The sequence below is a fragment of the Macaca mulatta genome, chromosome 13 (genome assembly GCF_049350105.2).
Source record: "Macaca mulatta isolate MMU2019108-1 chromosome 13, T2T-MMU8v2.0, whole genome shotgun sequence".
NCBI lineage: Eukaryota > Metazoa > Chordata > Mammalia > Primates > Cercopithecidae > Macaca > Macaca mulatta.
The window spans coordinates 81,594,565-81,608,005 of NC_133418.1; the positions used below are offsets into that span (position 1 = coordinate 81,594,565).

At 49.0% G+C, this 13,441-nt stretch overlaps 1 protein-coding gene across 21 annotated transcripts in view; it reads left to right on the plus strand.

Moving 5' to 3' along the window:
- The window catches only part of THADA (THADA armadillo repeat containing), a 356,821-nt gene extending 347,217 nt beyond the window's left edge, over positions 1–9,604 (plus strand). For all 21 annotated transcript variants that reach the window (XM_077959640.1, XM_077959647.1, XM_077959639.1 and 18 more), the window contains 2 exons: positions 7,905–8,074; positions 9,115–9,604. In XM_077959640.1, coding sequence (XP_077815766.1) covers positions 7,905–8,074; positions 9,115–9,477 — 533 coding nt within the window. In that variant the 3' untranslated portion in view covers positions 9,478–9,604. The remainder of the gene's footprint in view (positions 1–7,904; positions 8,075–9,114) is intronic.
- Positions 9,605–13,441: the final 3,837 nt, after the last annotated feature.

A 13,441-nucleotide genomic window follows, 5' to 3' on the forward strand; every position in this document is an offset into this window, starting at 1 on the left:
TCTGGCGAGCACATTTGGTTCTTCTTTGATGAAATTTTTTAAATTTTCAGATAAAGAACAGAGACTATTAACCATAAACACCCATGTTCTCCAACCCAGACTTCCTACTGGGTTCTTTGAAGCTGGGGTGACGACCCCCCTCCATTTCCTAGAACACTGACCTTCCTCTGGGCCATTTGTCTCCAGTAGGGGTCAGCTGGGAGCTCTTGATTGGTGGTAAAGGTTGAAATGATGGCATTTGATAGCATGGCCCTGAATGTACTCACAGAGTGCCCTGCCTGGAATCCTAGCTCTGAGCCTGGGCTCTGATGGCCCTGGTGGGTGGGGAGCCCTGGCTAGTCTCGGAGTAGAGGGTAAGGGGAGGCAGGGGACAGAGAGGCTTCTGGCAGCCCTAGGAAATGTTGAGTGGCAGAGTCAGCCGAACCGAGCTTGTTTTTCATGACTAATTAAAGTTCAGGCTTTTCCCCTGCTAAGTGGAAGTGAAGAAGACCATGGAGAAGACTAGAAATAATGAGGTTATCTGGGAACAGCCTCATGAAACCTGAACGTATTTTTGCTCAGAAAAAAGAAAGTGCAGTAACACTCCGTCAGACGCTGCCTTTGCTGCCCAGGCCACCCCAGCCTGTCTGGCCTCACCTTCAGTCCTCCCTTCAGCACGCAGCTTGTCTCCCTGCAGCCCAAGCTCAGGCTCCTCCCTCCCTCCCGGTTATGTGTGTCCTCTCACCCACCCTGCTTGGCCCCTCTGTGAAGCCTCCACCCCCTTCCACATTTGTTTTTCCTTTCTGTCCTTTGGTTACCCCCACTCATGATATAATTGGTCTGTGTCACACACCGTCTTCAACTGTTTCCTCACACGTCGTGTGGGTCAGCTTGCCTCTGACAACTCTTCTCTCTCTAAGAGAAGGGACTGGGTGGTTTTCTTCATGTTTCACACAGTGTTCTCCACACACAGGTGATCAATAAATACTTGTGGATAGATAAAATACCAGATTGACGGGTGAATGGGTGAGTGGGTGGATGGATGGTGAATTGGTTGGATGGCAGGGCCACCCAACACCTTGGCCAGTCCCCTAAAGCTGAGGGATTTTTCAGATGCCTGAAGGAGGATTTTCCAGAGCTAGGGGCAGGGAGAATTCAACCCGTCGCCATTTGCACAGCACTTACTGTGCTGATTGCCCTCTCTTGAGAAGGACTAGAAGGCAGACTTGACCAATGGCCTTACTCTGGAAGGCATCTCCCCCATAATACTTTAAAATCAGACCATGGGCTTTTTAATCCGTGGTCTGAAATAGTTTTCAGGGTTGGCACCTGGAAAACATCCACTTTGACATCTTTCTTTCAATCAGTAGTTGAAAGCAACTTCAAAGCCTGTGACTTATGAGTCTACCTGCCTAGAAATTAATAATCACTTCAATCACTTCACATAGTGGGGGGAATCAGAGGCTGAGATTTGTGGTGGAGCCAGCACACTGTGCGAGGCCTGAGTCTTCACCTCTAACCCTGCTGGACGGTGGGGGATGCAGGGGCGGCGCTCTTCATGGAGGCAGAGAAGCAGCACCAGGGAGTATCGGCACATAACAGGGTTTCTGATAGCTAGGCATCTGCCTCGGATGGGGAGCCCTGATGAGGCTGGGGCAGTAGCAAGATGAAGGCTATACTGCAGCAGCCCTGAAGCCTCTGGTTTGCTTCCTCTGCAATCCCAGTGAGTTATCCCTTCACAGGGATGGAAGGCACCAGATTAACCAATTCTAAGTGCTGATCCATTGCATTTCCAACATGATTCCCAATGACCGCATGTTAATCCCACTTGTGTAGGCCTACCACAGACATGAATGTGTACCAGCAAACCTCACCCATATGAAGCATTCCAGGAAGATTCTAGGGCATATTTCATCTTGCCCTAGCAGTGTAGCTGGTGGGAGGAAGAGCCTCGGAGATTATTTATTCCCCACATTGACATCTTCCTCCCACCAACTCCCAGCTCCCACAGCTCTTGGCATGTGGACCACTCCACTGAGCACCTGATGTCCCTGCTATTGCCTGGGTGTTTGTCTACCTTCCCACCTAGACCTCCTGCTTCTTCGTTCCCTTTTGTAGCTGATTACTGTTCCACTGTATGAATTTATAACCACATTTTATTTATCCATTTATTAGCTGATGGACATTTGGGTTACTTCCACATCTTGGCTCTTATGAACAAGGCTGCTATGAACGTTTATGTACAAGTTTTTGTGTGGATGTGTCTTTTTCTCTCTCTTAGATACATTCCTAGGAGTGCAGTTGTTGGGTCATAGGGTTCATCTTTTGAGGAGAACTGCAAGACTGTTTTCCAAAGTGGCTACGCCATTTTACACTCCCACAAAAAATGTATGAGGGTTCCAGTTTCTCCACATCTTTGCCAAAACTTAACTTTTTTCTTTTTTATTATAGTCATGCCAGTGGGTGTGAAGTGGAATATGACTGGGGTTTTGATTTGCATTTTCCTGATGGTTAATGATGCTAAGCATCTTTTCATGTGTTTATTATTACTGAGTGTTAAGAGTTCTTTATGTAGTTTAGGTATAGTCCCTTATCAGAGATAGGATTTGTTCATATTTTCTCCCTTTCTGTGAATTATCCTTTCACTTTCTTTTTGGTGTTACTTTGAAGCACAAAAGTTTTTCATTTTGACAAAGCCCAGTCTTCCTTCCCTCCCTCCCTCCTTTTTTTTTTTTTTTTTTTGAGATGGAATCTTGCTTTGTCACCCAGGCTGGAGTGCAGTGGCGTGATCTCGGCTCACTGCAACCTCCACCTCCCGGGTTCAAGCAACTCTCCTGCCTCAGCCTCCCGAGTAGCTGGGACTACAGGTGTCCACCACCACGCCTAGCTAATTTTTGTATTTTTAGTAGAGACGGGGTTTCACCCTATTTGGTCAGGCTGGTCTTGAACTCCTGACCTCAGGTGATCCACCCACCTCAGCCTCCCAAAGTGCTGGGATTACAGGCATAAGCCACAGTGCCCAGTCTGACAAAGCCCAGTTTTTCTAATGTTGCTTGTGTTTTTGATGTCATATCTAAGAAATAGTTGCCTAATTCAAGGTCATACAGATTTACTTCTGTCTTCTATGAGTTTTCTAAGGCCGGGCGCAGTAGCTCAAGGCCAAGCGTGGTGGCTCACACCTGTAATCCCAGCACTTTGGGAGGCCAAGACAGGTGGATTATGAGGTCAGGAGTTCAAGACCAGCCTGGCCAAGATGGTGAAACCCTGTCTCTACTAAAAATATAAAAAATGTAGCCAGGCACAGTTGCAGGCACCTGTAATCCCAGCTACTCGGGGAGGCTGAGGCAGGAAAATTGCTTGAACCTGGGCAGCAGAGGTTGCAGTGAGCTGAGATCTGCACTCCAGCCTGGGTGACAGAGAGACTCGGTCTCAAAAAAAAAAAAAAATGAAATGAGTTTTCTAGTTTTAGCTCTTACATTTAGATCTTTGGTACATTTTAATTTTTATATGTTGTGTGAGGTAAGGGTCCAACTTCATTCTTTCGCAGGTGTATATCCAGTTGTCCCAGGATTACTGGTTGAAAAGACTTTTTTTCCCCGTTATTTTGGTACCCTTGTCAAAAATCATTTGACCATAAATGTGAGGGTGTGTTTGTGGATTCTCAGTCTGTTGATTTGTGTAATCTGCCCTTGCTATTCTGTTGATCTATATGTCTATTCTTGTGCCAGTAGCGCACTGTCTTTATTCCTATAGCTTTGTAGTAAGTTTTGAAATCAGGAAGTGTGAGTCCTCCAATTTTGTTTTCTTTTTCAAGATTGTTTTGGATACACAGCAGACTCTTTTTTTTTTTTTTTTTTTTTTTTTTTTGGTAGCAACAGGGTCTTGTCTCAAGTGATCCTTCCACCTCAGCCTCCCAAAATTTGGGGATTACAGGTGTGAGCCACTGAGCCCAGCCTCTCAACAGATTCTTAAAATACACTTGTTGATTGGCTGCTTGTTTTCTTGTTTCCTTGATGGACTGGCCAGACTGTGAGAGCCTAGCTGGCCTGCACGCTTAAGTGACAAATTCCTCTCCCTACTGCAGCCTCCCTTCATAAGGCATTTGGCCAGTAGAGATCTAGGCAGTTCTGGCTGAGCTGCCTTAGTCCAGGGCAAGGTAGTAAAAGAGAATTTGGCAGGTTGCAGCTGGCTCCCCAAGCAGGAGATCTAAATCCAACTCATCCTTCCCCCACCCTCCCCAAAACATCTCAGCATTCCTTCCTCTTCTGTCCTTGCCTTGCAGGCTTGGAGCCTGGGTAGTTAGAGCTCTATCTAGACTCACTTCTGGCCACATCACACCAGCTCTTCCCATGTGCCTGTCATCCCACCACTCTCCTGCCCCTTCCTAACCATGATTCATGGCAAAATCCTGCAGGATAGAAGCTATCTGTCCTGTCAGGTGGGGCTAGTGCAGCAGCCTGGCCTTCCTTGGTGGCATCTTTGGTCACCCCCATAGGTTCTTTATGGACTCAACAGGAATGTCACGTGAGCTGCAGGTACTGATTTTGCTGATGGATGATGAAATTTTTTTCTTCCCTGTTGGGCTTTCAGTCCTTGCCTTAAGGAGACCATAAAAGAAGTGGTGGGAGGCCAGGTGCAGTGGCTCACGCGTGTAATCCCAGCACTTTGGGAGGCCGAGGGGGGCAGATCATTTGAGGTCAGGAATTCGAGACCAGCCTGACCAACATGGAGAAACCCCGTCTCTAGTAAAAATATAAAATTAGCCGGCCGTGGTGGCAGGCACCTGTAATCCCAGCTACTCATGAGGTTGAGGCAGGAGAATCGCTTGAACTCGGGAGGCAGAGGTTGCAGTGAGCTGAGATCATGCCACTGCACTGTAGCCTGGGTAGTAGAGCAAGACTCAGTCTCAAAAAAAAAAGAGTGATAAACCCACTGGGTGCAGTAACTCATGCGTGTAATCTCAGCACTTTGGTAGGCTGAGGTGGTTAGATCACTTGATCTCCAGGAGTTCAAGACCAGCCTGGACAACGTGGTAAAACCCTGTCTCTACAAAAAAAAAAAAAACACAAAAATTAGCCTGGTATAGTGGCACATGCTTATAGTCACAGATACTCGGGAGGCTGAGGTGGGAGGATCACCTGAGCCCAGGAAGGTCAAGGCTGCAATAAGCTGTGATTGTGCCACTGTACTCCACCCTGGGTGACAGAGTGAGACCCTGTCTCAAAAAAAAAAAAATGATAAAACCAAGTCTGACTTCTTCATCTCCATTGCCTTCCTGCAGGGTAGGAGGCAGTCTGTGCACTGGAGATACTTAGCCCAGCACCACAGCTACCTGCAAACTTGGACCAGTTATCTAACCTTCATGAACGCAGTCTCCTTGTTGGCTAAATAGGGATACTTCCCTTATAGGATGGCAGAATGGCAGGAGCAATTAAGAATTCAGTAGGAGCAAAATGTTCATTATCATTGGTAACACTAGTTACCATTTACTGAATGTTTTCTTTGTGCCATTCTCTATGTTAGTGTTCAGATTAGGTCAGATGGAATAAAGGAGGAGATCTCATGATCTCCAGCCATAAACAAGTATGTGCTGAGCATCTGCTCTGTATTGAATCCTATGCTGGTCCTCATGTGTGTTTTTGTTTGGGGGGTTTGAAAAAGGCCACCTGTGTGGGGTGCAGGGGAGCATCAGGAAGAGCAGCTAATGGATGCTGGGCTTAATAACTAGGTGATGGGTTGATCTGTGCAGCAAACCACCATGGTACATGTTTATCTATGTAACAAACCTGCACGTCCTACACATGTATCCCAGAACTCTAAAAGTTGAAGGGGCCAGGTGCGGTGGCTCACACCTGTAATCCGAGCACTTTGGAAGGCTGAGGTGGGTAGATCACTTGAGGTCAGGAGTTTAGACCAGCCGGGCCAACATGGTGAAATCCTGTCTCTACAAAAAATACAAAAATTAGCTGGGCAAAAACAGAAAAAATTAGCTGGGTGTGGTGGCACGCACCTGTAGTCCCAGCTGCTTGGGGGCTGAGGCAGGTTCAAGAATTGCTTGAACCCGGGAGGTGGAGGTTACAGTGAGCCAATATCACGCCACTCTACTCCAGTCTGGGCGACAGACTCTGTCTCAATCAATCAATAAAAGTTGAAGGGAAAAAAGAAAGAAAAAGGCCATTTAATTATCCCCTCTCTATACAGATTCTCAGGCAATTGAGAACTGCACAAAGGAGTTAGGTAGAGGTAAAAATAGAGATTGTATTATAGGTAGAGGTCCAGCCAACACATGGCTCAGACCCACAGCCAAAGTGCACCTTCGCCCCCTCTCCTTTTCTGTTTCCTGGTGTAAATCTGGGTTCCAGGCTGCAGAGCAAGCAGCATGGGGAACGGGGACACTAAAGGGCAAGTGTCCTGGGGGACTTATCTGGAGCTGTCAAGATGGTAAGATCAGTCCTTTTGTCTGCTTACATGCAACTAGGTGCTGCTGTGTGACCTCTGGATAGTCCTGCCCCTACTGCAGGAGGGCCCCAGGTGTACACCCTGCTGACCCCACCATCAAAACCTCTGGAATGTTGATGCTAGTTCTCCAAATCTGTGCTTTCCATGTACCATGAAACTTGTTGCCAACTATAATTTCTTGATGTGTGCAAGTGGGTTATGTAATACCCAACCCATAGGATGCAAGAAGGACTGGGGAGAAAGCACTTGATCAGGGCCTGGCACTCACTAGGCCCTCAGTGGGGCCATCCCGGTAAGCCTGGTTCAACACCCAGGGGAACTAAGCCTGCTGTTGCAGATTATCAACCGTCTGTCTGTGTGCCGAGAAGTCTCTTCAGGGGCCAAATGGTCAGAGTAAGTCTGTGTGCTGAAGTTGGAGATGTGGATTTGGGAGTGATCAGGGCTCCACAGAAATGCATCATTGAAAGACAGGCGTTGGTGCAGGATGGGCCTACAGAGGTCCATTGTCTGTGCAGTGGGCTTTCAGTCCCATGTTTCAGACATCCTCCAGGTTTGGGATGGGAGGGGCAGAGTTGTTAGGGGAAGGGACAACACCCCTGAACCTCCCTCCAAACCCATATTTAGGATTGTCTAAGGCCAAATGGTGAAATAAGGCCATTGGTTTCCCCAGGGCCCCCTGCTTCCTCTTTCTGCACCCTTCTGCTCTTTCAGTGCCCTTCCTCCAAGCACCCGGGAAAACAAGGGTCCAAAAACAAAAAAACTCCAAGACAAAGGGCAGCAAAATAGGAGCCAAATGCAGCCCACCACCTACTTTTTACAGCCCGTGAGCTATCAGTGGTTTTTACATTTTTAATTGGTTGAAAAAAATAATATTTTGTGACACATGAAATTCAAATTTCAGTGTCCATAAAGTTTTATTGGAACACAGCCGCAACCATTTGTTTACAAATTGTCTATGGCTGCTTTCAGCTGAGTTGAGGAGGTATAGGCCTGCAAAGTCTAAAATATTGACTCTCTGGCCCTTTAAGGAAAAGCTTGACAATGCCCTATTCTAGGATGTGTCTTGCACCCAGGAGATCTGCTTTCCAAGGAAAGGGCAAACCAGTCAAATCCAGGCAGATGTGCAGAGGAGACACCGGACGGGGAAGCCTTCCTGATCCTTCCGGTGACACTGGAGGAGCTGAGGGGAGATAACTCTCTAATCCTACAGATGGGACTGCTTCTGTCCACACTGAGTTAGGGGGCATGGAAACAGTGGGTTCAGGCCTATGACTTATTCTAACAGTACAGATAGCAGGATTCAAAAGGTGATTAATAGTCTCCAGTGAGCCCACCATACCAGCTTCCCTGCCAGGCTGGTGGCAGCGATTTTACCTGAGGCCTTTCATGTTCCCAGGGTCCTGCAGGCTGCCCTGGGCCGGCCCTGAGCAGTATATTCATTGCTTACCTTTCTCCTGTCTCTGCAGAGTTTGCCTTCTGCCAGGTGGATGCCTCCATCGCTCTGGCCCTGGCCCTGGCCGTCCTGTGTGATCTGCTCCAGCAGTGGAACCAGCTGGCCCCTGGACTGCCCATCCTGCTGGGATGGCTGTTGGGAGACGGTGATGACCTCGTGGTCTGTGTGGAGAGCATGCATCAGGTGATCCCGGGGTGTCAGGGGAGTGGGAAGCAGGGTTGGAGTGTCCTAAACCCACTGGATGCAGCACCTACAGCCTCAGCTGGGCTTGTTCGTGCTGACACACAGAGCAGTAACCACTAGGAAAGCCACCCACCGGGTGCTGCCGAGGGCACAGGGACACTCTCAGGCTGACTTCTGGGCTGCTGATGCTCAGCCTCCAGATTAGCCAGGGGAGAGAACTCGCAAAGAAGCCCCTGCATGCGGAGAGTTTAATTATGGAGACTGCTTGTTAGTCGGTATTGGAGTTAGCCTGGAGCTTCCCAAAGTTAGGTCTGAGGGTGAAGCATTTTCAGAGAATTAGGATCTTTGCTGGGAACTTCCTGCTTGAAAAAAACTATTACTAGCCCCCTCCAGAGTGGGTGCAGTCACAGATAGGGAAACTGAGGACAAAGACAAGCAGCAAAAGCCTCCTGAGAACTGAAATTGATCGCCACCAGTATCTGACTTAGCTGACCTTCTAAGAATGGCATCCCCAGCAGGCCAAGGGTTCAAAAAGCATTGTCCCTGTTTATGAGAAATTTGGAGACATGGTAAGTGTCTGATAAAATGACCTTGAGAATCATGGTGTTATAGAAACAGGACGCAGCCTAGTGTCCTCTGTTTGGAGATTCCTTCTCTGGCCTGCTGCAGAGATGACCTTTCCTCCCTCCTCTCCAATTTCCAGCTGCACCTTAAGCTCCCTTGTTGAAGTCCCCTTTTCAGCATCCATCCCCTAGAGTATCTTGACTTTGCACCACAAACACATCTTTATCAAGGTCATGTTAAGTCTGGGGAAAAAATTCCTCTCTGCTGGAGAAATACAGTGAGTAAAAATAGAAGGTGACCTTCAAGGCTGCAAGTGGTGTGTGTCCATGGGTGTTGACAGGCGAGAGTGCGCCCTCTGTCCGGTGGGGGAGGGGACATGACACCCTTCTTGTACCTGGCAGGGTACTGCTTGATCTGGACTGGGGCTTGTCACCATTCCCTGTAAGACTGACTTTTGGCTTTTTCATCTGATTTAGGTGGAAGAAGACTACCTGTTTGAAAAAGCAGAAGTCAACTTTTGGGCCGAGACCCTGATCTTTGTGAAATACCTCTGCAAGCACCTCTTCTGTCTCCTCTCCAAGTCTGGCTGGCGTCTTCCAAGCCCTGAGATGCTCTGTCACCTTCAAAGGATGGTGTCAGAGCAGTGCCGCCTCCTGTCTCAGCTCTTCAGAGAGCTTCCACCAGCTGCAGAATTTGTGAAGACGGTGGAGTTCACAAGACTACGCATTCAAGAGGAAAGGACTTTGGCTTGCTTGAAGCTGCTGGCCTTTTTGGAAGGAAAGGAAGGGGAAGACACCCTAGTTCTCAGTGTTTGGGACTCTTCTGCAGAAGCGAGGTAGTTAACTCTTCCAAGAACAGAGCAGCATGTTGAAGAAAATTTGGGGGATTGGGATGGGGGTATGTGTGGATTTTTCCTCACAAATCTGCAGGAAACATGTTGAACATAAATTCAAAAATGTTATCCCATTCATGCCTCCCCTAGTTCTGTGAGTCTGGTCGTCTGTCACTCCTCACAGAGAAACTGTTCTTCAGTTCACTCATTCAGGGCAGCCTACTTTATTGCTGCTACTGTAGGAAGTGAGGCGACTCTGCTGCAGATTTCCTCTGTCCCCAGGTGCAGGCCACCTGCAGGCCTGAATGAGCCTTTTTCATCCCCCAGGGCCTCTAATGCCCTGCCATAGCCTCCCTACATTCTCTGTGAAGGGACTACACAGAGTTGGATTTTAGCACACACACATGACCCCTCCCCCTCCCCTGTTCTGGCTTTATGTAGGGGCTGGATGAGTTGGCAAACAGCCCATTTGGTCTGATTCATAAATTTTGTTCCATTTTAGCAAAGCAGAAATATGTTCCAAATGTTGGATCCTAGGAGAATTCAGGATCAACCTTGCACAAATAATTTATTTTTATTGTCTGCATGTGTAAGTCCTGCAGTGACCTACACATTCCATCTTAATTATTCAAAGAGCCATTGAGCATTCCCCCACCCCCAAAAAAGTATGCTTATGCTAGGAAACCTGATTTTGCCACCCAGTGAAAGTATATCCATGCTCTTAGCTGTGAGGAGGAACCTGGGGAAAGGAGAGGCAGAGAAAATGACTTATTCTATGCCTACATTGTTTACCTATCACTTGCTTGGTGGTAGTAACAAGATTCTCACTTAAGATGCCATTAAACACATTTATCAGCCGGGCACGGTGGCTCACGCCTGTAATCCCAGCGCTTTGTGAGGCTGAGGCAGGCAGATCATGAGGTCTGGAGTTCAAGACCAGCCTGACCAACATAGTGAAACCCCATCTCTACCAAAAATACAAAAATTAGCCAGGAGTGGTGGTGCGCACCTGTAATCCCAGCCACTCAGAAGGCTGAGGCAGGAGAAACGCTTGAACCCAGGAGGTGGAGGTTGCAGTGAGCCGAGATCACACCACTGCATTCCAACCTGCACGACAGAGCGAGACTCCGTCACACACACACACACATACTGCACTCCAGCCTGGGCGACAGAGTGAGACTCCGTCACACACACACACACTCCAGCCTGCGTGACAGAGCGAGACTCTGACACACACACCCCCTTTGCAGTGATTTTAATCTAGAAACCTTAATGATTTTCTGCCTTTTCAAGCCCAGCCCAGCCCTCTTCCTCACACACCCGGCAGGTGGCGCTCTTGCATACGTTTTGTTTCTGGTCCAGTTTTTCATTGGCTCACCATTTTTTATTTATAATTTCAGAGTAAGTGTTACCCACTAACAGTTATCTTGAGAATCATAGCTTTGGATGGGTCGTAGCCTCATCCGCATCCATTTTTCATCCTACTGATCTGAAAAAACATTTCAATCATAGTATATAAAGTTGCTCCAGATTTTAGGGTCTGTAAAAAAAAAAAAAAAAAAACCTAAATACTCAGGTGAATGATCACTTAGAGTAATTTATTGATGTTTCAGAGTCTGAAGGGGCAGGTTAGAAGAGAGTGAGTTTACAATCATTTTCTACTGCAGAAAAGCTCATATTTCAAATGTAGTTCATCTCTCTTTGAGAGATACATTTAACACTAAAAATGCAGCTGTAAGCCAGGCATGGTGGTGCACACTTGTAATCCCAGCTACTCAGGAGGCTGAGGTGGGAGGATCGCCCAGGAGTTCATGCCTGTGAAAGACCACTGCACTCCAGCCTGAGTAACACAGCAAGACCCCATCACTAAAAGAAAGGAATTTAAGAACAAAAAAGCAGCCATACTGGAAGTATAGGAAAGGGGCTTTGTAAGAGGCAGGAAAGAAGTCAACTCAGTGTCCAAAGTTTTGTCCTAAAGAGAACAGGAAATTCCCTGGGTGGTTTTGCAACCACTCGGCCCCAAATGTGGTTTCTGTGATCCTGAATTAATTACCTAGTTAGGCAGCTGTGTAGCCCACACCTGAGGGAAAGTTGCCAACCTAACACTTTTTGTTCTAAGACCTAGCTGGTGAGACGTGAGGGACTTGGTAACATAAATGTGGTGATAACCACAGAAGAAGAATTATGAAACTGGCCCAACAAAGCCCAGCTCAATGGAAATGGCCAGCACTTCTTTTTTCCTCCATTTAAAATGAAATAAAAGCAGCTACATTATACATTTTATACTAGCAGGTACTCTGTACACAGCATGTCCCATAATATGTCCACATGTTATCTCCAGAATCCTAATCTGCAAAGTGGGTGTTCTCACAGCTCTTGACTGGGACTCACCCCAGATTTGGACGTTGATTCAAACAGATGTTTCCATTGGTTCTGTATCTGAAATCTTGTTACTAACCTAATAAAAGTGCCTAGGGAAGTGGCTGTTTCACACCGTTTGGTGAGATGTTTGGGGTCATCTCACCAAAGAACAAACCAGACCACAGTTGCCCAGGTATATCAAGGGATCAGTGTAGGGTAGGTGCTAAAAGTGAAACTGGTCCCTCTGAGGTCACCTACTCTTGGCTCTGAGTCCTAGGGTCCAGGACTTGGGTACCCCCACAGCTCTGCACTCATGAGTCTGTGGCTCTCTGTCCATCTGGCCATAGTTCAGAAGCCTGGCTTTCTCCACCCTTATGCTTTGTCAATTTGGTTTAATACATAAAGATGGTTTAGTTCTTGTTTGTCTTTTAAACACCTTCACAGATACCATTTGCACCTTGACAAAGGTGAGAGATGAATAAAGCAGGAATATTACCTTCGTTTTACAAGGAAACCCAAGTACCAAAGAGATGATGTGATTTGCCTAAGACCACATGATTTCTATGGGGCAGGGCCTGAACTCCAGCCCAGCATTCCTGATCCTTACCCTGGACTCTGGCTCCCTGGGCTGTGAGGGGAGTACAGTAGTGGGAAATGCAGGCTACACTCCAGGAACTCGAATCCCTGAGTGGCAGGCCTAGTTCTTTCCCCAGCGGGTCCTGGACCTTCCAGCTTCAGGTCCAAGCTTTTTGGCAACCTGTATGAGCGCGGAGCGAGAAGTGCCCTAGACCAGACTCCAGATCGTTCCTAGTGGGGCTGTCAGCGGCTTTAGCCTCACTGGGCGCTAGGTGGGGGTGTCTGCTCCGTACCCGGACGAAGGCGGGGCGCCCGCTGGCAAAGCGCATTTTCCAGCGCAAGCTGTTGGGGTGTGGGGCTGGCGGGAGAGGGAAAACAGGGGGGGCGCGCCCACCAACAGCGTCTGTGCAGCCCCACCTGGGCCGCGGGTTGGTCTCAGCCGGATCCTGCCGCCCTCATCGAGCTAAGGCTGGGCGCGGCGCCCCTACGGCCGGGGAGAGAAGAGCCGAGAGGACGCAACAGGCCCAGGCTGTGCCGGGCGGGGAGCCTCGGCGGGCAGCTGCGCCCCCAGCCCGAGGGCTGGGGGAGGCCGGGCCGACCAGCAGACGGAAAGGGTGGCGCTAAGTCGCCTTCAAGCCCGCACGGCTCTCCCGGCCTTTCCTCCTGTCCTCAGAGTCAGCTCCCCCGCCCGGGACGTCCCGCGCCACTCCGCGCCTTTGGCCCTGGCTCAAGGTCTTGTGATGTGATTAGCAAAGCCAGCGCCTTGTCCTCAGACACTCAGCCCTGCCCGGCAGGCCCCGGCGCTCAAGCCCTGTTTACTGAGCCTGGGCGGGGAGGGGGCGGAGAAACGAGCCCGGGCTCCACCGGCAAGACTGCCGCGGCGGCCGCCCGCGTGGCCACCACCACCCCCACCCCCACCCCCACCGCGACTCCACGTGCAGTCGGGCTGGAGCTGCCACCGACAGGACGCAGTCCCCGAGCCCCCGCCTCCTGGCCGAAGCACCCTTTGCAAACCCGCCGGGCCGCGCGGATGG